Raw genomic sequence first — 25827 nt, 5'->3', positions numbered from 1 at the left:
CGGGAAGCAGCAGGGGCAGCCGCGGCGGCAGCTACGCGGGACGGAGCCGCGGCGGGAGCGGCCGCGCCGGCCCCTGGCCTCACCCCCGCGGGTCGAGGCCAGAGAACAGTCTCCAACTCTCCCAGGGACCGGAAAGGGGAGCCCAGAGGGGTCCTCAGCCCACACGCAGCGGGGGCGGCGGGACAGCTGCCCTTTGTGGGCGCAGCGCTCACGGCCCGAAGCGCCCTCGCCGCCGTCTTCGTCGTGCCGAGCGGCCCTGGAGAGGGGACCCGGAGGAAGCAAAACCCCGAGACCGAAACCTCGCGTTGCGGAGCTCCTGGGGAGTGCCAGCCGCTCTTCTTCCACCTCCGCATCCTCCACCGGCCAAGGTCCCCGCCGCTTGCATCCCTCCTGGCTTCCGCTGCGCTTTGGGCAGAGCAGAGCAGCCGGCGCTGCCACCGCGGCCACACACACACACACACACACACACACACACACACACACACACTCACACTGACACCCTCACGCGCACGCCCGCCTTCTCCCCCGCCCCCTCCCCAGCTCCTTGATCTCTCGGTCTGTTTTATTACTCGTGTTGCGAGTCCCGCGGACTCCGCGGCCCGCTATTTGTCATCAGCTCTCTCTCCATTGGCGGGGAGCGGGGAGCAGCGGCGAAGGGGGTGGGGTGGGGAGGGGAAGGGAAGGGGGTGGAAACTGCCTGGAGCCGTCTCTCCGCGCCGCTGTTGGTGCTGCCGCCGCTGCTGCCGCCGCCGCCGCCGCCTCCGGCTCCTCGCTCGGCCCCTCTCCGCCTCCATGTGCCGGATAGTGGGAGCGCCGCGGACCCTGCTGCCGCTGCTGGCGGCCCTGCTTCAGGTACGCGGCGGTCCCCGCGGGCCGGGCCGCGGGCGGGGTGGGGCGGGCGGCGCCGGGTCCCTTTGTTCCCCGCGCCGCTGCGGGGCCCGGCTGCGCACCCGGGAAGGGAGTTGCCTCACCGCGCGGCCGGGAGCTGCGCAGACATTAGGCTTGGGCAGGGCGCAAGGGCAGGGCTGCCGGAGCCAGCCGGTCTCCCGCGCCTCTCTTGGCGGGTCCCGAAGGGGCCGATCGCGGGCCCCCTCTGCTCCTGCGGGGTCAGGCGAGCTCGCGGGGTGGGGGGTGTCCCTAGGCAGCAGAAAGGTGAGGTAGGATAGCACTCCGGTTTCGCAGTTTTCTGCGCTTCTCGCCCTTAGCATTGAACTTTGCTCCATTTTTTTTGTTTGTTTATTTCTGCAGGGATGGGTCGCGAGTTTGCAGTAGGAATTCTCACTCTGGTATCTTAGTTACGGGACTTGCCTCCACCCCACCTCACCCTGGCACCCGCGCGCCTCCCGGTGCCCGAGGGCTCCACCGTCCTATTGTCTTTACCGCAGCTTAGAGTTGCTTCTTATTTTTGTTTTCTTGCCCTCAATGTTTTTTTGAGTCGGTCCTACCTGAAAAGAAAATCTCGCCCCCTAGCCCCGAAGAGTCTACGCGGGTCGGCGCCTCCGCACCCAGTCCCTGGCCCCGCACGCTCCTTATCCCGCCGGGCGGGGAGAAGTTCCGTTACTCGGCTATTATTCTTCTCCTGTCCGACTGCCTCTGCCCTGCGTGCGTGCTGGGGGCGCCTTTACCGGGAGCTTCCGCACTTTTCATGCCTCCGGGAGAGCGCCAGACAGCCTTTCCCTGCAGTCGGTACCGGGAGGCTCCTCCGCGGCAGGAAGCACCTGCTCCAGGCTGGTCGCAGCCTCCCTCCCCACTCCGCGCCGCCGATCCCCAGCCCGGCCGAGCGCCCAACTTTCCCGCGGCGTCTGCCCGGAGGATGTACCGAGGCCGCTCCCGGCTGGCCAGTCGGGTCTTGTGAAGCTACGCCACGCGCCGCGGCTGCGACACCCGCGCTGGGCGGGGTCCGGGCGGGGGTCGCGAGTCTGCCCCCGCGAGCGGCGGGGGCCCCAAGCAGCTGCGGGAGAGGGGCGTGTCCGCCTTCACTGTAGGGCCGGATCTTCAGGGGAATCCGCCCGAAGGGCCCCCAGCGCACCGCCGACGGCTAGGGGTGGCCGGCCGATGGCCGCTCCAAAAAGTGCGGGCGCGGCTTGGAAGTGCCACTGCGACCGGGGCAGGGACAGATGGTGCGGATCGCCCCTCTCTGTGGTCTGCGTGAGTCAGGGCCTGGCGCGCTCCGGCCGCGGGCGCCGGGGGCTGGATCGGGCTGGCGCCCGCGGTCTCTCACACTCCCTCCCGCCACCCTCCAGAGGGGTGTGGGCCGCGGCTGCGCCGAGCCCTGTCCATGGTGCGCCGGCTCCGCGCTCTCCTCCCCTGGGTCCAGCTCTCCTACTTTCCGGCTTTCTCCCTCCCACTGACTCCCGGGCCGCCCGGGTCCCGCCGTTCCTTTCTCCTTTCTTGGGTTTCTCCTTTTGTTCTTATCATCTCCAGCTGGTCTTTTTCTCTCCCCTTCCCCCATTCGGCAGTCCGCCCCCCTCCCCCGCCCCCATTCTCTCTCCTGACTCGGGGTTTCAAAACTGTTAGACATTTTGGCCTCTACACTTTTGGGGAGTGGATGGAATTTCTCCTAACTTGGGGGAGGAGACCTGCCAGTCACTTGCTAACAAAAGTACCTCCTGTTATAAAACCGCCCTTTATTCTTGGAGCGCACACTCATTCTTTCACCTCCTGTCACTTCATTTATTGTTTCTTCTTTTAAAATGGGGTTTTTTGAAGAGGTTAGGCTGAATGGGGAAGGAGAAAAGTGCTACTTCAAGTGTTTGAAGTTAAGGGGAAAGCAAGATAAACTTAACCCTGTGGACATCAGATTTTTTAAAAAAAACAAATATGTCATAGATTAAACAAATCTCACTTTAAAAAACATTATGTTTTGGATATCATGGCATGGTCTGACTTATTTACAGGCAACTTATAATATGTCCTAAGAGTGTGAGTCCAACAGTGGATGGTATGCTCACCAACTTTTTGATCTGAAAGTAAGTTTTAATTGAATACTGTGCAGTGAAGTTAGGACAGGAGGAGACGTTTGTTGGTCGCTAATAACATGGGACTAAAGTGTGTACCACTGGAGCAATCTCATTTCCTCTTTGAGTCATCTGTCTTGAAACCAGGTGTGGATTTTGTAGGTCATTTTCTTTTATTTCCTTAAGCATTTTAAAAATATATCATTTATAAACGTCAAATCACGCCCTTCCCTTTTCCATTGTATGTTCTTTCTCAGTTTCTTCCAAGCCAATGTCATGTTGACTTTTATAAACCTTGAGGAAAGGGGAGATTAAAACTTTGTCATCAAGTTGTTTGGCTTATTCACAGGTTTGAGTCAAGCAATAACATTGAGTGATTGGCAAGGTCATTAGAAGTGGAAGCAGAGCAGTTTATGCAACATGAGTTTTAGGGTTAAGTGCACCTTGTGGATTGTACACACTGAGATTGGAAGTGACTTTGTGCTAATGGTCTGCTTTACACACCAGAATAACACAGATCTATCTGCAAGGTGAAAATGGCCCCTCTGCAGTCATCTGCTGTTAAAAGTCTAGGTTTTTGTTTGTTTGTTTGTTCATTTGTTTTCAGGCCAGACTAAGGAGTCACGAGTTTTAGAAAAGAGAATGAGTAGGTTATTAGTGTAGATACGGAGCCGCCTTATTTTTTCAGACCAGTTAAAGAAGAATAATTGAATATTCAAAAGGACTTTATGCCTTTAATTAATTGAAGTGTTCTTTTACTTGGAACACTTCTTTTTTTTCACTTTGAGAGAATCTTTACTAGTTGAGTTATTCTGTTACCTAGATTTACATAATTCTAGTCAATTTTGCATATTATGATATTCAGCTTTAAGATTTTCTCTATTCTTCCTCATTTTAGCTTGAGGCATTAGCATTGTCCTATTTTTAAAAAAAGCAGAATTTGAGCATTAAACTTCACTGATCAAGGGATATCACAAAGTTATGACAAGCTTTCCTTTTAAATTATACAAGTGACTTTCAAATCCTTAAATAGATTTATCATCAGGAATAAAAACCAATTTTACTTTTACTACCCATCCAGTAATGAATAGATTAGAAGCCTGCTTTGTTTTTCTAGTTCACATTTTAATTGAATAGCTGCATTGTTCTAATTTAAGTATGTTTGTATGGGTTATGAAGAATCAAGGACACCTCCTTAAGGTTCACAGATATTCTAGATTCTTAGTCTTATTGCCTTGGTTCTGCTTTCAGCCCTGGATGAGGATGTATGAAAAAAAGATGCACAAACCGTATGTGATTTTCACCTATTAAGTATAGACTTTCAAGGCATTAATATTCAACACGTGAAATGTAAAAAAAAGCTTTGTTTTAGAATGTGAAAAATCTAGGATACAATAATCATTTTAAGTATAGACTATATATGTATTCACCGTGTTTATTTGATTTTCAGCAACTTTTTAACAAGTTCCTATGAAAGTAAGGAGAATTAACATAGTTGGTGTTCACAGTTTATTCCACTTATGCATCTCTGCCCTTTTTTAAACTTGTGGCATGTGGCCATTACTAACAGGTGGTGCACTGCACATGTTCTAGGTGTGATTTGAAAAATAATTTGTGTATCCTAAAATATTATAAGCATATTTTAAAATTATATATATACATAAATTAAAATTATATGTAATTTTTTAGGCCTTAATTGCAAGTTCAAAATTTACTTACAAAGTAGATCTTCTTACCTTCATCAGAGTCTACCCTGACCTTCTTCTAAAAGTTTGAACTGAGATTTTAAGGGGAAATTCTTTTTTAGTTTGTATTTTTTACATGTAGAGACTCAGTTCTTCTTGGAACAGATTATTTTGGTGACAGTGTATTGCACCAAACTGTCCTTAATTTCCGTTTTCATTAAAAATCTTCAATTCTTAAATCTGTTGTGCCTCATTAAGCTTTAGGGTTATTAATTGCGAAATGTCAAGACTTAAAGCAACAGTTAATCTTGCTTTAAAACGCCTTCAAAAAAATCCTGATCCCCATCGTGTTTTCAGAGGGATAGTCTCAAGTTAGAAGAGTGATTTTAGAAAAAAAAATCAGCTGTTATTTAAGAAGTGTAGTGTTTGTATGTACTTTCTATGGTTTTGCCCAAGTTAACATTATTCAAATTTGCTCTTTGGGCTCAAATACAAAAATTAATCAGGTTTAAGCACTGCACAGACTTGTGGTGAATTTCATCAGCCATTTAAAAAATATGATAGATTTGGAATTTGGGTTTTGTTATTTGAGTAATTATTTCACATCTGCCATGAGTACACCTTCTAGAATCTATTTTCAAGTTGGGTTAAGAACTTTAAGCTGAAACATAATTTGTACCAACAAATCATTACGCCTCACATTTCTGTTTTTTCCTTCTACAAATTTATTTTTGTTTGAATTTTTCAGTAAATTATGCCAGTTAATTTGAGCGGATGCTAGTCGTTGTGTATTTAACTTAATGTAGATAAGTTTTAAATTAAACCTATTCATGCCAGGGAGGAAGTATATACAGATAAATATTGTAGTAAGAGCTACATCTTCTGCATATGCCAAGTGATGTGTTTAAAGTAGGCAAAAGGTGAATTCAGGATCTAAATGGGACCTTTTGAAAAATTTGAACTTAAAGATTATGATTTGTGTTACAATCGAGTTTTTAAGCTCTATTTTAGATTATGTGTAAATACGGCTCAGTTTTTCTGTCTTACCCTCTTTAGGACCCAGTGTACTTCCTTGTCTGAGCTTCCAACTGTACTTACAGCACCCAGGCTCTTGGGTTGCTTATATATACGCAGTACTTATGTTGAGAACTGCTATCTACATGTGTTCCCTGCAACATTTACCACAATTTGGCATGAACTGTCAATTGATAGTTAATTGATAACTTTGTGTGTGTCATCCAAGGTGATTTGGGCACAAAGAGTATAATAACTTTGTTCTGTGCAAGTGAGCTGCCCTGACATAGTGTCAAGGTCAAGAGCTAGTGTCAAGGGCAGAAAGCCTGGGGTTCTAATCCGGTCCAGATGTAGTTTAGTCTCTTAAACTCTGCTGACTTCATTTTCCTCAATAATAAAACCTCGGGCCTGGTTGGATTAGTTGATCTCTAAGGGACTTTCTAGTTCTGTGACTCTTGGGGCTGCTTAAAATATCCCAAAATGATTCCTTTTCAAAGACTTTGGAATGACTTTAATAACTAACCTGAAATGCAGGGATTTTCAGGTATTCAGAGTGATAGAGTATGATTTTTGAGGGCTATTGACAATAGTTTATCATATATGATAGGATATCATTCAGCATTAAGAATATAGCTCTTTTGGATGGACCTAGAGATTATCATATTAAGTGAAATAAGTCAGACAGAGAAAGACAAATATATGATATCACTTATATGTGGAATCTAAAAAAAAATGCAATTGAACTTATTTGCAAAACAAAAATAGACTCACAGACATAGAAAACAAACTTATGGTTTCCAAAGACAAAAGGGGGGAGAGATAAATTAGGAGTTTGGGATTAACATATACACACTACTATGTATAAAATAGATAAACAACAAGGACCTACTATATAGCACAGGGAGCTATATTCAGTAGCTTGTAATAACCTATCAAGGAAAAGAATCTGAAGAAGAACTTATATACATATATATATGTATGTATGTTTAACTGAATCACCTTGCTGTATACCTGAAACTAACACAACATTGTAAATTAACAATAAAAAATAGTTATTTTTAAAAAAAGAATATGGCCTCTTGACCTAGCAAGTTCTTCTCTAGTCATTTTTACAGATATGACTGTATTCATGATTTATGCATGATGTATATATTTACACATACAGGGATATGCATTGAAGCATTGTTTATAATTACAAAAGATCAGATTAGATGGTCTCTGAAAGTCCAGTAGGGACTGATTTAATAAATTATGGAGTAATGTGCAGTCAGATTTGAGAACCCCTGCTGTGTGGAACAAAACATTTTAGTTCTACTTCCAGTTCGAGAAAATTATTGTTAAACCACCTAATATTTTGGCATAATCACTAGGTATCTACCTAGAAAAGCTTCAGTGAAGGACAGCCAAAATCATCAGTGGGATTTCAAGGCCTCTGAATGAAGAGGAATTAGACATAGACCACAGAGAGAAGCTATAACTGAAGAACAGAAAATCAAGGAGAGTAGAAATAAGATGAAGATGACCTACACTAACACTAGAACATCCTAAAGTTGGGTTGAGAACAACCTGTAGCAGGCTGAGCTTATAAGTAAGTCCAAGGAAGATTGGCTAAATTTAATGGGTAATTATGTAATAGATAGTTTCCATGTTGTATCATGGAATGACCACACTGCTGAGTTATCTGTGCCCGAGATATTATACTAGTTGGTTAGAACATTAAGATATTCCTTAACATTCTCTTGACTGATTGAATAATTTTTCACCTGTTCTGATAGTGAAAAGGTAGTCTAAAGTGGACCTTACTAGTACCTAGAACTTGAGATGCAGAAGAATGTTTAGTATTAGAATTGGATGTTTTGGTCTACAGCCTCAATTAAGTAAGATATTTAACTTTCTCAGGTAGCATTGGGAGAATTAGTGGTGTAATGCTTTTAAAACAGCTTGAGTCATTTAAAAGGAGGTGTTATTATAAATATGGCATTCATAATCGAGTAACTTGGAGAAGTATTTGATCCATGATCTGTTCTTAGATTTTCTTTTGCAAAATATACCTACCTATACTAAAAATAAATAAACAAATCCTGGAGTAATAGTGTACTTCTGTACTACTATATATTGTTATTTTAATATTGTTTTTTATATTAATTTAAAAAATTAACTTGGCCATAGCATACTTATGTACGACCATATCGTTTTATATTTTTATGGTCTTAGTTTTAATATTGGTTTTTGTGTTTTTTAAAAAATTGTACTTGACCGTCATAATTTAAAAGTCATGTGGAGTTTCCCCACCCCCATTCTGTATATAATTTAGTGTTTTGGTGGATTAAGGAATTAGTAAAAAAAAAAAAAAAATTAAAGGATCATAATTTGGAATCTTTATTATTCCAGAAATTATTGGAACTAGAAATGTGAAATGACTCTCTTTATCCTCATTATTAAAATAAATTTTGAGTTTATTCAACTTTCTTCTGTTTCATTAAATATCAAAATTTGTAAAATTCTGGCAAAGGGAAATCTAAATTGTAGGGACAGGAAATATTTTAGTGGTTTCTGGGGCTGGATATGGATGGAGACAACAGTTTGGTTCCAAAGGGGCATGAGGGAATTTGGGGGGTGACAGGAATGCTCTAGATCTTGATGGTGGTGGTTAGGTGAATGTATAATTTTTGAAACTCATTGAACTATACTCTTAAAACGGATGCATTTTATTGTATGTAAATTATACCACAATAAAATTGGTTAAAATATAAATGACAATTCACACATTAAAAAAAAAAGTATCGAAATTCTTATTACTGCTTCCAGTAAGCATTCTAAGGAGTGCCCTTTCAGTGTTTTTTTTCCCATATGCAGTTCTAAGACATTTCACAATTTATTTTATTTTGAGTAATAATCAGTAGGTCATTCATATAAGTCAGAAGAGCACACATGCCAGATAAAACTATTTGGAACTTTAGATATTTGCTGTCATCTCTTCAAATATTTTTTTTAAAACCAACGTCTGGTAGTACTAAACCTTAAAAATGAAATAAGTTTAATTGCAGGGAAGGAAACTAACATGTTACCTCAGTTAATTATTTCTATAACCTTATAACATAGGTGGTTTTATTTCCATTTTAGAGACTATCAAAGAGGGAGTCAGACAGTCTGAGTATTTATTGTGAGAATCCATAGTAGAACCATATCTGGTTATAGCAGAGTTAAGCCTGACTGCAAGACCCAAGGTGTTTTCCATCCACCAGGCTGGGACCCTTTTAATATGATATTCAGGGAATGAATATCGAATTAGAGGGAAATTTCAATTCCTCACTATTGAGTTTATAAGGTTTTTGTAAAGTAGTTAACTTTTGAGTTACATTCTCTATTTAATTTTGACCTCAAATAGTTTGATTTATTTTGGCATCTGAAACCAAAATTTAATGCTTGGTTAAGATTTTCATTCTTTTTTTTTTTTTTAATATGTTCCCTTAGAGAAAGAAGAAAAAAATCTTAGGTAAATGATTCATAATCAGTTTTATGATGTTCTTCAAATTGTCTTGATCAACAAATAATGTGTTGGTAAGTACTCAAAAAATAATTGTTTGTGTGTGAATCCTGGAATTTAAAATACTTTCTAAGAGCCAAGAAAGCCTCAGGCTATGCATGGTGGTTTTTGTTTTTTGGGGTTTTTTTTTTGAAACTGTTTTTTCAGTGTTCTTTTCTGTAAAAGTAAATTCAAGAGATTGTATCATTGTGTTAAAATATTTTAATGGCACATTTTCCATGTTTGAATAATTTGAATTACTTCTCCCACAAATGAAATCAGTTGACGTCTTTTAAAAATATATACGTCCACATCTACAACAGGTTTTTGTGTGACTGTTTTGTGGCGTGACTGAGTATACGCTGATTTGTTTGTTGCCCAGAAAGCCTAGAACTATTTTGTTTGTAACTTGACCTATCATTGGTGGGTGGATACACTTGGCTTGACTATAATAGCAAACAAAATGTCTCTTAGTTGGTTGGGGAGCTGTTAAGCGAACTCTGAAATAAATCACTTAAAAAACATTAAAGTTACTAAGTTAAAGTCTATGATTTAATCCCTATGCTTAACACAAATCTTTAATAAATCAGAGGCTGTGACTAATTTTTTTTCTTTGGTTTTCTTAATTGGTTAACAACAGTTCAAAGTCTGCAGTTCGTTCTTTATGGCTTTCTGGTCCAGTTAGTAAAGAAAAGTGTGTTTTGTGCAACCAAAATATTAGTCTTTCACAGCTCCTTTGGTATACACCCCCACAAGAGCAACTCCAAGATTGGGTTCTCATGTCTTGCTTCTCATATTATATTTCAGGAAATTCAAAATTTAAATTTCACACACACACACTCACTCTTTATGAAAGTATCAAATGTATATGGGACAGTGCACGTATAAGTGGATAGCCTGCTGAGTGTTCATTAATTGATCATAGTATTGAATCAGCACCCAGTCAAGACACAGCATTTCCAGCATCCCAGGGGTACCCTCTCCAATTTTAGCCGTCTCTTCAATGCTAACTATTTACTTGACTTCTAATAGCATATATCAGTTTAGCTTGTTCCCATACTTTATGAAGTCATACACTGTATGCCGTTTTGTAGCTGGCATCTTTCACTCAATTTGTAGAATCATCTGTATATTTGTATCATATATTTAATAGTCACAAAATTAGGAAAGGCTCATGGACTCTATAGAAGGATCTGGGGGATTAAGGAAGGTGAAAACTGAGTTAAAAACAAAAATAAAAACAGGCTGTTTCATTGCAGCTAAAGGTCACTTCAGTGTTTATGGTGTCAAACCACGAAACACCTTTTGTGGATTTTCCTACCTAGATATCTTCTTCTTTAGTTCTGGTAAATTGGCAATATTGTTTCACCAAAAACCAAAGACATTTGGAATTTAGTAAGGTATAGCTTTTCTTGCCCTTTCCTATATCAGAAGGAGGACGGAGACAAAGCACTAAATATCTTTTTGACTTGAAGTCTTAAAGCAGAAGGTTTGGGTGTTAAGACAAATCTTTTCAGTGATGCTTCTTAATACCTTCTCTGAGCTTCCTAGTGACCCACTTCTCAATGAGGCCCTACCCAGATTTGTTTTAAATTAATTTTTATTGGAGTATAGTTGCTTTGCAACGTTGTGTTAGTTTCTACTGTACAGCAAAATGGATCAGCCATACATATATATTTATCCCCTTTTTGGATTTCTTTCCCATCTAGGTCGCCACAGTGCATTAAATAGAGGTCCCTGTGCTATACAGTATGTTCTCATTAATTATCTGTTTTATACATAGTATCAAGATTTGTTTTTAATTTTAAAAAGGTTAATTTGGGGGTTACAATACCACAAACTGCTAGTATTCCGGCTGGTCAGTGCAGCTTTGGGTATAGTTGATACTCGTTTGTGTTTGTGTAGCTTTTTTAAATATCTGAGAGGTTGCCATGAAGGATGCAGAGTGGCATGCTTGTCCCAAGCTTTCTTTCTGAGGGCCTTTCTCTCCATTTATAATACTTGTTGAGTAGAGCTAGAACCTAGGTGGAGGATTCCGTGCATAAAGATGAGGACTAAGGAATCCATATCCAGAGGTAATGGCCCACCAAGGGTCTGTTTTTTTTCAAGGCAGCTCTAATTTATTTATGTTTGTACATGAGTGGACTTTACAATATTTAGAAAGATTGTACTCTTGTGTGGCTTTAGCTTATTGATATCTAATTGGTATTTCACTTGTGTTTCGCCCTTACACATAGTTTTCTACCATAAAAGCAATTGTTTACATACAGTGTTTGTGTTTTCAGCATTAAATTTTATTTACAGTTCTGTCTTTTTTGTTTGACAGGTAGCTAAGAACATTTGAGGAGAATCGCGTAACCATTGATTTAATTTACCAACTGATTTATAGCTAAGAGCCTTGTAAATGAAACTGAATTAAATCCATGATTTGGTTTATGGTCTTTCCCTTTATTTGAGGCTGTCTCAATGAAGCTTTGTTTGAAAGGGGGATAGTGGTATATTTGAATGTAGATAACAACGGATTATGTGTAGATAGCTTATAACATTTTATGGCCTAGAATAAAAGCATTTTGGAAAACAGTGAGGTTACTTTTTGTAGTGTTTGTGTATGTAATGGATTTGTTAAGAATCGTCAAGACTCTGATATCTTATTTTCTGAAGTCTTGGTTCTTCATAATTAAAATAAATAATATATAATAATATACATAATAACATGTAATATGTATTATATATTATATATAAGTTGTATATGTTGGAGTAAATTATATATAATAAATTAAATATATATACATATGGTGTGTTTCTGGAATACTACTTTGGTGGGTATGCCAAGATATAAATTGAGACTGTCCACCTCCAAACACAGTCTTCTCAAACATCATGCTGTATCAAAGTGTATTTACCTCTTTGTATTTCCACATTGAGATATTTCGCTTATCTGAAATTTACTTTTGTATTTGGTATGAAGTAGGAGGTCTTAACATGTGGGTAGCTGTCATTTATCAAAGAAAACTTCTGGTTTTTCTAAACAAATGCTTCCTCTATTAAGTACAGATTACCATAGGCTTTTGGATGTCCTTTTTTCTCTCTCCAGTTGTGCTGATTGCCTAGCGAGGCAGTGTGCACAATGGTTAAGAATGTTGGCTCTGGAGCAGGACGACCTGTTTGGGGCCCTGGTTTTGACACTTGGCTGTCGTGTGAACTTGGACAGCATGTGTGGCGTTTCTATCCCGCAGGATGTCCGTCTGTAAAATGGGGGTAATAAGTAGTATCTGTCATAAGGTTGTTAGGAAGAGTAGGTGGGTTAATGTATATACATCATTTAGAAAAGTGCTTTCATATGGTAAACAAGATGTAAGATCTTTAACTGAAGATTTGGGGGTATAATCATTACCCTCGTTTTACACAAACATAATCAAGGGGTAATTTAATTATTTGAATAAGTTTGAGTACTTGATACGTTCGAAGCTCTGTTCTGTGTTCAGTGTTCCAGGGGGATAATTTGTCCCTCTGCATGGAATGCTGCCAGTGCCCCTTAGACGGCATGCGGAAGCCACAATTGAAGGGCGCATATTTTAACATCCCTCCTTCAATTCTAACAGATGTTGTCTAGGCTGATACAATTAGGGAAAGGGATGAATATATATGGAGTGTCATTCTGTCAGCAATTTGATTTGGGAATTACAGGTAATCAAACAGGAGCTATTCTGGTGTCTTCCTAGGTCTGTCTCTTTGCTTCTGTGATTTAATTCTTTAATGTTCCGTTATGGACACAAGCATGTGTGTGTGTGTGTGTGTGTGTGTGTGTGTGTATGTGTGTGTGTGTGTATGTGTGTGTATGTGTGTGTGTTGTTTTGAGGCTAGCCTGGAACCAGGTGTGGACTTTTTCTGTGTGTATGTGTGTGTATGTGTGTGTGTTGTTTTGAGGCTAGCCTGGAACCAGAGTAGGTTACTTAGTCTCTCAATGTTTTTAACATGATCATGAGGACCCAGCAGAGAGGGGAGGGTTAAGGGTAGTCTTATCATACTGGTTGATGCCAGTACAGAATCTGCAAAAACAGAGTGCAGGTAGATTCATTGTTCTTGTAGATGTTGATGATTTATTGATGATTAGATGCAGGAAATGTTACATTTAACTTAGTTGCATTCTATCTTAATAATATTGCATTATTTTTGAGTAATTACTATGTGCCAGGCACTGTTCAAAGTACTTTACATGTATTAACTCATTTAATTCGCAAAAAAATCGCACTCAATTATGTATGAGAATACCAAAGTACAGATAGGTTAAACTGAGGTGCCCAAAGTTATTTTGTTAAGTGATGGAGCTAGGATTCAAATGCCAGCAGCCTGATGTCAGAGCCTGTGTTCCTAGGTTTGATATTTATTTGAATGCAGGTAAAAAAAATTAAGGCAGGATAGACTTTTTAAAACAGCTTTGTCCATTGTAAAATGTGGTACATGTAGAGGAGTATATAAAGCATATATGCAGTTTAAACAATAATTAAAGTTTACAAAATATGTCCATACAACTACCAGACAGGTTGAGAAATAGAATATTCCCAGTGCCTTCAAAGTCTCCAGAGTACTGTTCGCATTTCCCTCCTTCCCCCCAGACGTAACCGTTATCTTCATTTTTGTGATAATTATTCATCAATTTTCTTTATAGTTTTATCATCTATGTATATATTCCTTTTATATATGTGTAAATGTATATAGAGAGATGTTTATATAAACGTGTATATATCATGCATATATGTATAAATGTACCATGTATACGTGTGTATGTATGTATATGTGTGTATATATACACACATATGTGTATATATATAATATATTTTTTGTGATTCCTTTTTCTCAGTGTTATGTCCGTAAGATTCATTCAGCTGAGTCGTGTAGCTATAATGTATGCATTTTCACTGCTCTAGAGCACTGCATGCTATAAATATGGTACAATTTACTTATTCAGTTTATTGCTGATGGACTGTGTGTCTGGTTTCAGAATTTTGCTGCTGCAGACATTCCTGTACGTGCCACCTGGTCATAAGTGCCAGGGATACTCTAGGGCTGCATTTCCCAAATTTTAGCTTATATAAAAATCACCTAAAGCTCGTTAAACATAAATTCCTGGCCCGATCCCCGGAGCTCCTGATTCAGTAAATCTCCAGCAAGCTCCCAGGGATGGAATGCTGGTCTGCTCTGGGGTATGTCCCACGGAGTAGGATTGCTGGGTTACAAATTATGTGCCTGTTCTTCTTTACCAGCTACTGCAAGAGTTGTTCTCAAACTGGTCCACCAGCACCATGTACATACTTTTCTTTTTCCATAATCTTAGTATACATATTCTAGTTAAGCTTTAACATTTTTAAGGACCTGGTGGACTGCATAATGGTATCTCTTTTTGGTTTCAATTTGTATTCTTTTGGTTACTAACACGATGGAGATTGTTTTTATATATGTTCTGGCCTTTCGTCTTCCTTGCGGTGTCTGCAGAGCCCTTGTGCATGGAATGAAGTTTGTAACTCTCTGTAGCTTGGCCTTGCTATTTGTTGCCAATTCTCTTTGCCTAACGTTTTCAGTCATGGTTTGTATAGTATCTTTCTAAGGAGTGTGAGCCTTCTGGAAAGCTGCCTCCTGATTAAATCTATTATTTGTGGAGTGCTTACTATGTGCCAGGCCAAGCAGGCTACCTGCATTGTCTTATGTAATCCTCACCTCAGGGTCCTGAGATAAGTCGGCATCATTATCATCATCCATTCTACAAAAGTCTGGCTTAACCCATTCACCCAAAGGCACACCTCTAGGAACCTCCCAGGGTTTGAGTATTTCTTCCTCCCTGGTAACAATCAGGTCCTTGGAAGTCTCTAAGAGCTGACCCAGTGGGAGCAAGATAAGTCTTTCTATTCAAGATTTTGTAGGATTGCAGCCTGGAGGAGAATTTGGACTCTAGAATGAAGACTTAAAGGATCTCAATTCCAGGGAGCAACCTTTGGCCTATATGAATGGGAAAATCTAACACTGAGCCAGTATTAGGCTAGGCTGCTGTGGAAGTAGGTGATTTCTGTCTCTGGCCAAACAACCCCTAGTGGTGATTTTAAGAGATGCAGGTAACTGATGATTGGTTGACAGTGCTGTGAGTTGCCCTGTTTTTCCTGACCTCAGGCCGGCTTGGTCCTGAACTGTAGACACCCAGCAATGCAGAGGCACATGTGATTCTCTGTTCCCAGGACTTGGGCTTCCCCGAGCACTTGAAGAGACTTGGTTGTCTGCTCTCAGACCCTCAGTGTCCAGCCATCCTAGTGGTCTTGTGGCCCTGCTGGCAGTCTAAGGATGTTATTTGGCCTGTCTTCTTTTTGATCTTCAGCCTTGGCCTTTGAGTATTCAGTAATGTTGAGACCTTGTTGGTAATTTTGGTGTCTTTGAAGAGACCTCATAAACAGTGCTTCTTATCCATCTAAGCTCTGGATGAATAAGGCAAAAGAGTCAGCAGATAGAGAACCACAGTACAACCTTTATTACTGAGAAAGACGAGGGTAGAACATACATAGGGTCGCTGAATTAATTCCCCTCCCCCTACACCCGCCTTCCATCTTTAATGGTGCTGGATGAGAGCCAGCTTCCCACCTAGGGATCCTGCTGTTTTAAGGTCATCTACAGTATAGCAACATTTGCACTGTGGAAGGAGGCTGGGCTCCCAACAGAAAAGAGGTGAGGAAGGGACCAGGCTCTGTGTGCCCAGTCGTTTCATCCAAACTGACCAGAAAGGTTGACAGAGGTTGGGGGGTGGGTGGAGGTGGGACGTAGCTCGTGTAGCTCTATATGGAAGGAGGGAGTAAGGGTTCCACTAAACCTTCCGCAGAGTTTGAATTAACCATTGAGTTTATTATGTTCTTACCCATCAAGTGTGTGCTCATCACAAAGAGTGGCGATCACCCTCAGAGGGAAAGATGGACTCTCTCAGGACAGTCTTGCTCCCAACTTCATGAAGTCTTGGACAATCAATAGCCTTTACTTTATAAAGAGTCCTCAAACCTAATGCGGCACACAAGATGGTCACAGCAGCGCGGGCACATCTTGGAGATACTGTGTGTTAGATTCCAGAACGGTGTTGTAAAGCAAATACTGTAGTAAATGGAGTCACAAATTTTTTGGTTTCCTAGTGCATATAAAAGTTATGTGTACACCATACTGTGGTTTTTTAAGTGTGCAATAGCATTATGTCTGCAAACGCAGTGTACATGCCTTCATCAAAAAAGACTTTATTGCTAAAAAATGCTAACCGTCATCTGACAATGCAAACCTTCCATTTGTACAAAAGAAAATCAATATCTGCAGAGTGCAATAAAGCTGCGTATGCCTGTAGTTGTGCAGCCTACAAAGTTGGAAAGCAAACCGATCTTGATCCTAGGAAAGTTTTTTTAGGCGACCTTATGACCCCAGAGTCTGTTCTTAAATGTCCCAAAGACCATGATAGGAAGCGGGTGACATCTGAGGGAAGGGCTCACCATGGGTGGCAAGAACCTTCCCTGGTTGAGTCTTTCCCCAATGCTAATGGGGCTAAGCCTCTTGTCTGTAAGTCGTGACCTTTGAACTAAACACAGAGGTCAAAGGGGAAGTGGAGACTTACAGAGACCGAATATGCTGGACGAGAAGGAAGGGCATCTCCGAAAAGATGGGGATCGCCACCGGGGGTATTTCTGAACATTGCACATAGGTGGCAGTATCTCAAATGCCAGCTTCCTGAAAGAAAACCCAGAAGGCATAGGTGGGTCCCCTCCCCCCAGATAAATACAGAATGCTAAATTTAACGTCCCACAGGGAGCCTCTCCCAGATGAACTTTGATTTGCAACCAGCACATTTAAACCTTCTACCTGGCCTTCCCCTGTGAGCCCCTTGAGGCTGTCAGCCCGCCACTGTCCCCAGTGTGGGCTCTGTTGGGTAGATGACTGGGGGATGCACTGTCTTGAGAGCAGGTGTTTTCCGTCTCTCACCACTTGCTGTGGGGTTGCTTTGGCCAAAAAAGGCCATCTGCAGGGGAAGATTTCTCCTTAGTTTATAAAGATCAGTCCAGACTGCTTCGTGGAGGCTGGCCCTTGAGCTTGTGGTCAGGTTACAAGAAGCCAGGATGTGCCGCCTTTGGCCTCCGAATGCAGAGCAGAATTAGAGGCAGACAATCCAGTGCTGCCCTCCTAGACCTGTCATTCATAATTTGAAGTGAGAACCTCCACAGGGCTCTTGAATTCACTGCCATTTAAAAATAGCAAATATTGTTCTGCTCACTAGTCTTTAGGCAGGAGATGTTGAAATAATCCCCTTTTTCTGTGCCTCAGCTGTCTCTGCTCATTCACGGGTACCCCCAGGAGTCCTGAGCTGCCTCAGACCTTTACCAAGGCCATGCTGCTACAGCCCTCACCCAAAGGCCTTTGCTGTTTGGCTGAGGTCACCGCGTGACCTGTCTCCTTGGTCCATGGCCTTCCCTGAAGTCCATCGTCTTTGCTCTGGGCGCTACCTCTGTAAACAAGCACTTTCCTAGAGAATAACCTAGAGAATAAGTTGTGGTCACACATCAAGATCAAAATACCCTGTGGTTTAGGAACTAAAGCCTCTTGATGTTAAAAGCTACCTGCCTAACTATAAAAACCCACCACACTGTTCAATCAAGACTACAAACCACCAAGTTGAAAAATGGGCAGGGCCCTAGGAAAGCACCTTTCTCCCCTGCCCAGAGCCCCAGTACCTCCGGGACTGTTTTCTCCCCCAACACTGGATTCCCTTTTTTATTATTTCTCGAAGTCTCCAGAGAGTACATCAAATGCCTAAGTCTTTGAAGGGGCCCTATAAATGGGACCTCTCCTCCCTGAACCAGGTTCTGAACAGAGTGAAATAAAAGCCATAAGAGTCAACAGTTAGGAAAGGAAAATCTCACCATGGTTCTGGTAAGATCTGGGCTGGAAGGCATGGCCTTTATCCGTGGGCTTGTCTGTTGCCCATATGGAACCCCAGAATTCCATAGACAAGCTCACTCAGTTGCAGGTGGTGCGGCCCCCCCACCTACAAGTGCTGCAGGGGATCCGTGAGCTCCCAGCATGGATAATGAGATCACCATGCTTGTTCTCTGTGGGCCTGCGACTCCCAGGTGGGAGGAGTAGGGGGCAGAGCCGGGCACCAGGTGCCGAGATTGTTATTTCGAATTCAGCCTTCAGATAAGTTCAGTTTATCTCTCTTCTCTCTAGGGTAGCAGTTTCACACATTTCTTGGTTTCAGGGCCCTTTTACACTCTTAAAAATCATTAAGTGCCCTAATGAGCTTCTATAATGTGGGTAATATCTACCGTTGTTGAGCATATTAGAAATTAAACTGAGGAAATTGTATGGTATTGATTTAATTCATTTAAAAGTATTAAACCCATTATGTAACACAAATACCAATTTATATGAAAAATAACTATATTTTCCAAAGCAGAACAACGAAATTAGTAGGAAGAGTAGCATTGTGCTTTTGTATTTTTGCACATCTCCATGTCTGACTTAATAGAAGACAGTGGGTTTCCTGTATCTGCTTCTGAGTTTACTCTGTGGAGGTATGACATATCACTCACCCTTTGGAAAACTCCACTGACGCTCGTGAGAGAATGCGAGTGGAAAGGATAAGAATATTGTTATATTATGGAAGTAGTTTTGCCTTTTCAGTTCCCCTGGAAGGATCGTGGGGACCCAGAGGGATCCCGAGACCACACTTTGAGAACTGCTGTTCAGAGTCTGACTGACAGGTGGAGTGGAAACAGATGAGAGTATTAGAAAAGCAGAGTTCCTTCCACACGGAAAGAAGCTTCGAGAAGGGAAGAGGCACTCCCCCTCTACAGGTTATACAGTGCAATCGTCCAAATGCCAGACTTAAACTACTCAAGATAACCATAGGCGGAAGAAATGCTAGTCTTCAGCTCCCCCGCGTTGAACCTGGAACTGGTGATATTAGCCCTGTAACCTGTGGGTTAGCATGCAGGGCTGGTGCTCTGGCTTCTTCATGGCTTAACCTAGAACACCGCCGGGCAGGGTGCTGCTTTGGGAGCAGGTTCAGGAATGGCTTGGAACTCTGACGTTATTGACAGAGCCCTCTTCATGGCAGCACATTTCTGGAGGCTGTGCTGTGAATGTGATTTTCTCACAAGAATAATGGTGTAATTGTCTTGATAATTATCTCATCAAGGACTCAGAATTAGATAAATCATCACCATGGCCAGCTATTCAAATTAAATCAGAGTTACAGGGACTAGAAGCATTGGTAACCATTTTTAAAAAGTAAAATCATGTTCCAGGTTTTATGCAATGGACCTAATTGTACATGAAGACCAAGGAGTGTGGGGTACAGAAAGTGTACAAAGAGTCTATCACAGGCTGTAATTATGCCCTCATCGATATATCACCTACTGAAAATGAATATACTCACCATGGTGGGTATTTACTGATAATTTTCCATGTGTGCTTTTAGAGGAGTTTGGGGTTCACTCTGGTGGAGGCGGGATGGGGCGGGAGTCGGGTGACTTAAAAAACAAGATGTTTATAAAAGTTTGACCTGATGTCTTCTCTCCATTTTTTTTCACATGGTGAACAGAAACATTGTAATTATTCTGTTAACATATATCACAATCATATTTGAGAATCATATTTTAGGAAAAAATTCACAATGCCAGCAGGTAGATTTGTCACTTGGTCTTAATTCTTATAGGACAATTTCCAGCCCTTAGCCAATGTCTGAGGATGCTTTCTGATGGGGTGTGTGTGTGTGTGTGTGTGTGTGTGTGTGTGTGTGCGTGCATGTCTGTGTGTGTGAGATGGGGCAGTGTCTAACAGTGGTCCCCAAAGCCTTTTGGTGTAGGTTTGAATATCATCCCTAAATTGACTAGCTAAATGACCCATGGCAATTTCCCTTCAGTTTGCTTCCTTGCCTGCGAAATAGCACTAGTAATAGTACCTACCTTGTAGGGTTGTTGTGAAGATTGTTGAGATATATGCATGGAAAGCATCGTAGCACCGTTCCTAGGCACTCGATAAATATTAGCTATCACCAATATTCAGGTATTTAGTTAAATTAATTTCCAAGTTGATTATAACCGCAGTCTGATGCTACGTACTCTACTACTTCATGATATTTTGAACCTTGTGTAAAAGCATGTTGCAATCTCTGCTGAGTGTAATGAGTTGATGGGGCAAAATCAATCAAAGGCAGGATTGGCCACGTCTACTGGAATTGCTGTAGGCACTTCTGGAACTTTCAGTGGCAGTTTAATTGCATAAACTGCCTGAGCCACTGTCTCATGATTGTGTTATACTTTTATAAGCCAAGTCAATCTGTAGGTGTAGTGTTGCTACCCCTGACATTAAACATCCAGACACTTATTGTAAACTCCTGTCTATCTTTTGAGACTCCATTCCACAGTCTTGATGCCTAGGAAGCCTCCCCTCACAGGAGCTGAAGAGATCAGTGACTGCACAGACCTCTGTGGACTTGACTTTCTGCATGTTTGTATATGGTCCTAACGTCTGATAGGTTCAGCTCCTGAGAAGTCCACACTCTAAACTGCATCTCCGATGAGGCACTCTGATTTTTGTCTGTCAAGCGTTTGTACTGCAGTGCTGTCTTCCAGCTCAGAGTTCAAGGTCAGCACGGTTGTCAGGTTCCTGGACCAGCATCAACACCGCTGTTTGACTATTCTCTTTGTCCTTACTTGATTAAAAGAAATGAAAATCAGAAAAAAATAAAAGTACTGATACCAGAGATATTCAAGGACCCGTACTAATAACAGAATTGAAATAAAGATGGACACGAGGTGGGTCACGGGGCAGTGTGACCCCTGCACCTAAGGTGGTCTAGGTTGTATTATGAAGGCAAGAAAGAGTTAACCCGTTCAAAACGCTGTGCTCTCCCTCCAGGACAGTACGTGACAAAACAAAAATATCAAAGTCCAGGGTTAAACTTCTGCACATTTCAAGCATATTTCCAGGGATATGAAATTCAAAGTGTCGTCAGTGGCATGACTTATGCAGAGAAAGATCTTTAAAGAGTGGCACTAGCTCTTGAATAATCTTCTTAACATAGCCTCCCACGTCATGGATGGAATCCTGTGAAATGTAGAGAATCTGGCAAATGTATGATGATAAATTGGATTTAAACATTAAAAAAAAATTAGTCATGCAGAATTGGTCTTGAAGGGTTCCATTATTCTATTACCATGTACCCCACTAACTGCTTTAAAAATGTCTTCACCAATTGCTTATATTTGCTTATATTGTTTGGAAGACATACAGGCATAATAAAAGCATCATCAGAGCTGCCCCCCCCCACTGACTTATCAGAGCTGCCCCCCCCCCACTGCTACCCACCCACACCCACACATCAACTGTTATGAAAGGAATTTCACTTGTTTTCTTTTGTACATGTTTGTGAATGAAGTTTAATTCTTTGTCACCTTGGTTTCTTTCTTTATTTTTTATTTTTTATACAGCAGGTTCTTATTAGTTATCTATTTTATATGTATCACTGTATACATGTCAGTCCCAATCTCCTAATTCATCACCCCCCCCCCCCCCCCCCCCCCCCCGTCCCCATACTGCAGGGGGAGGAGGGGAGGAGCTTTTCTGGCCATAGCGCCCCTCCTCCGCTTAATCACAGCAGATGCAAAAATGTCACTGCACCAAAACACAGGTCCTTGAGAACAGGGACCTTCTCTTATGTTGGTTTTTATATTTAACTTCCAGCCCCATTATCCATTCGTCTGTCGATGGGCATTTAGTTTGTTTCCATGACCTGGCTATTGTAAATAGTGCTGCAGTGAACATTGGGGGTGCATGTCTTTTTGAATTATGGTTTTCTCTGAGTATATACCCAGTAGTGGGCTTGCTGGGTTGTATGGTAATTCTGTTTTTAGTTTTTTAAGGAACCTCCATACCGTTCTCCATAGTGGCTGTATCTATTTACATACCCACCAACAGTGCATCACCTTGGTTTCTTTTCAGTATTCCTATTTCACAAAATTCTTTAAAAATATTTATCGGGTATTTATGTAGCAAAGAGATGAAAGTCTTCACAAAAAAACCCCAACAATATCATGACAATAGCTAACCCTTGTCTTATGGTGAATCAGGTGTTGTTGCTATGCTTCATAGCAATCCTATGAGAGCAGTACTACTCTTCTTCTTCTCCTCCCCCCCTCCCCCCCTTCTTCTCCATATTATTATTATTATGGAAGAGGTAGAGGCACAGATGAATTTATAAAGCTTGTCAAGGTCACATAGGTAGCCAGAGGAGGGCCAGGATTTAAACCTAGGTTTAAACCTAGCAGGTTTGCTTGGAGGCCCCGGTCTTAACTGCTATACACATTCCTGCCTTTGTTTCCGTAAAGGATAAGGGGAACAGACATATAAAGCAAAAAGAGTTTTCCAGCTTTGTGGACTGCATTTGATCATCTACCTTCTCAGTACTTTAATTGTTAGTAGATTCTGACCATCTGAAAGGGAAAAAAGGAAGAGATAGATGTTTGGCGGGGGGGAAACCCAAACATTCGGTTGATTAAATTTAAAGAGTTTATGATAATCAGCAGAGCCTAGGTTTTAGGTAGGCTGTCTTCAGAGCCAGAAAGAAAAGAGGAAGGTTCCATTAGGTTTGGGCCACTTTCAGATGTAAAACGTTGAGCCAATCACCATGAATGATCTTGATCAGGAGGAAGAGGGGGATGGAAAGGTCCACTCTGGCTTCGGTGGAATATTTTAAGACCTTGGATTCAGGAGTGACTTGGAGGAAATTGGAAAACAGAGCCAGTGCCCAAGGAAGGCTATAAAAAAGAATCACGGTAATAGGAACCTGAAAGAGTAGTGGACTCAGCTTGAAAGCTCGTGGTACTGAGACTATGGGAAAATTATTACGAGAATAAAAAGCGATGTCACTGTGGGTTCAGAACCAGAACAGATAGACCAATCCTAACAGGCCCGCAGAACTCCTCCGCTCCCATTATGCTTCTGTCCTTTTTAGACAAGGAGGTCGATCTTCAGCCTGGGAAGAGTAGAGCAAATACTTGTAAGAGGAAATTGAAACTCAAGATAGGTGAGCTGATTGTATTGAGCACACAGAGCAGCACTAAATGAGTTGGGATGCTCTGGCCAGCGTGAATTTCATCCTGGTGGGCCAGGAGGACTTGCTCACTGCTTTCATCTTGGAAGAATTGTGGAGAACAGTGGAATTACTAATGGACTGGGGATGGGTTCATGTCCCAATTAAAAGAAAAGCCAAATCCAGAAAATGTGGTGTTCAAACAAAAGAATAGAGTGCCCCATGCTGACCTGGGGCAGAATTCTCCAGCCAGTAATGAGGAAAGGTTGGCTTGCAATTTTCATTTTCAGATGTACACAGTAACTAGGAGACAGCATGGAATTGTTCAGAACAGAAAAAAATAATTGTTTCTTTATTCCCTTTTGTTGCAGAGTTATTCAACTTGGAGACTAGGGCGGAAGGGCAGGCATGCCCATATCTGGAGTTCAGAAAGCTTTGGGGAGATGGAGGTATTGGGTTGGATGTGTGGCTGCCCAGTGCTGCACGGGCACTTGTTAAACATACTGATTTATCCACCACAGCTCTTAAGATTCTGTGTTAGTGAGTCTTGGGTTGGGACCCAGGAATCAGAACTTTTGGTGAATGTCCCAGATTACTTGCTATGCTGAGTAAGTTGGGAATGACGGGGCTTTAGGACAGGTGTACGAGGTAGAATCATGTTGTCATCATGGTATCAATACTGATATTACTCAGGGCTAATACACTGAATAACCATGTGCCAGACACTATTCTAAGTGCTTTACACATGTGATCTCGTTTAATCCTCACACCCGCCCTGTGTGTGGGTGCTGTCTCAATATATATATTGTACACATGGGGAAATTGGGACTTGTGAGGTCCCACAGATAGTAAGTGATGGGCAGGATCCAAACTCAGGCAGTCTGGCGTGTTGAAAGTCTGGGCTGTCCCTCTTAAGAGCCTGGTTTATGGCTCTGAGTCAGTGGGAAGGGCCATGTCTGGGCATGTGCCATGCCCCGTCTTTAGCATCTGAGTAACATCATTATGAAGACATTGGGGTGATCCAGACAGCCGGGAGGAATGACTAAATCTGGATGGGATTATTAATTTATCGAGATCAAGTCTTGGAGGGTTCGGTGTAATTGCTACCCCTCAGGGCCCCAAGTCAGAGCAAAGATGCTGGAAGCCACTACTTAACAGTTGCCTGGTAAAAAAGACCTGGGTTGTTTGGGTTGACTGCACGCTCAATATAAATCAACAGGGCCTTTGTCTCTGCTGTACCTTTTGCCTGGGATGCCCTTTTCCGCTTCCTCCTCTTTCTCCCGGCAAAATTTTAATCATCTTTAAAGGCAGAGCCTACATGTCACTGCAGCTATGGAGTCTTCTTTGATTTCTACAGGCAGATTTATCATCCCATCCTGCTGCTTTAGCACTTTGTTCCTGACGTTATAATTTTGCGATTATCTTTCTTAGTTTGTGCCACTCGTGTCCACGGCCACTCAGCGTGGGCAAAACCTCCTTCCTCCCTCCGTCCCCTCCCTCCCTTCCGCTCGAGTCCCTGCCGAGGAATCAATTTTAACTGTCTGCATATTGATAACAACCGCCCCTTTCTCATTCCTGCAGCCCCTGCCTGATTCAAGTCTGTGCCCTAACTTGTCGCCAACCTGTCACTTGTTGCCCCCCAGCAAAACACACACATTTCCCACGAAGCATCAGAGAATTCTCTATCAGACACAATCTGCCTGTGCTGAAAATGTGTGCCTGGCTCCCCACAGCCAACAGGATAACCCCAAGCCTCCAGCCATCTATGATCTAACGCTGTCTAACTCTCCAGCCTCAACTTTTGACTCCCTGCCTTGCTTCCTGGACTCCCGTGACACTGAACTCATTGTAATTCCCCAGGCAGTGTGCTGTTTCTTGCTGCCTTGTTCTGGCTCAAGCAGTGACCGCCTGGGATGGCTTCCCTGCCCCCCACTGCCTGACTCCTCCTGGGCTCGGCTTGGGAGGCCCCCAGATCCCTGCCCTGGGCTCTCCCCATGCCCTCTGCATCCCTCTACTTCTTCTTGCCACTTTCTACTGCAATTATCTCTCTTTTGCTCTCACTTGAAGCCTTGAACTTCCTAAGTGCAGGGCTGTGTTTCCTTCTGTTTCCCCGTGGCAGGTGGACACTTAATAACATGTTTCTGCAAAGAATTGTAATTATTTGTCCTACTTGGGAAGCATAGAGGATTAGAATCTTGCCTTTTCCTCTCCCTGGAGGTGAGGTCTTGGGTATTCACCTCTGAGGGAGAATCTGTTTGCTTGTTTGTAAAATTCGGATAATTACAGTCCCCTCGGGGGCTATTGTGAGAATTAAGTGAGATGGCGGTGTCTTATAAAACTTAGCATCCTATTCCAGGGATCCACAGACCTCAGTCCTGGTGCCTGAGTTTGTATGGCCAAGAATCTTTTTCACATTTTTAAATGCTCTTTTAAAAATTGTAAGAATAATAGGGCTTCCCTGGTGGCGCAGTGGTTGCGCGTCCGCCTGCCGATGCAGGGGACACGGGTTCGTGCCCCGGTCCGGGAGGATCCCACATGCCG

At 42.3% G+C, this 25827-nt stretch overlaps 1 protein-coding gene across 1 annotated transcript in view; it reads left to right on the top strand.

Moving 5' to 3' along the window:
• Positions 1-696: 696 nt before the first annotated feature.
• CDH2 (cadherin 2) overlaps positions 697-25827 on the top strand; it is a 215825-nt gene continuing 190694 nt past the window's right edge. The window contains exon 1 of the mRNA XM_024120779.1: positions 697-852. Coding sequence (XP_023976547.1) covers positions 793-852 — 60 coding nt within the window. The 5' untranslated portion in view covers positions 697-792. The remainder of the gene's footprint in view (positions 853-25827) is intronic.

The sequence above is a fragment of the Physeter macrocephalus genome, chromosome 19, assembly GCF_002837175.3.
Source record: "Physeter macrocephalus isolate SW-GA chromosome 19, ASM283717v5, whole genome shotgun sequence".
Taxonomy (NCBI): Eukaryota; Metazoa; Chordata; class Mammalia; order Artiodactyla; family Physeteridae; genus Physeter; species Physeter macrocephalus.
This window is presented reverse-complemented; position numbering and strand designations above follow the sequence as displayed.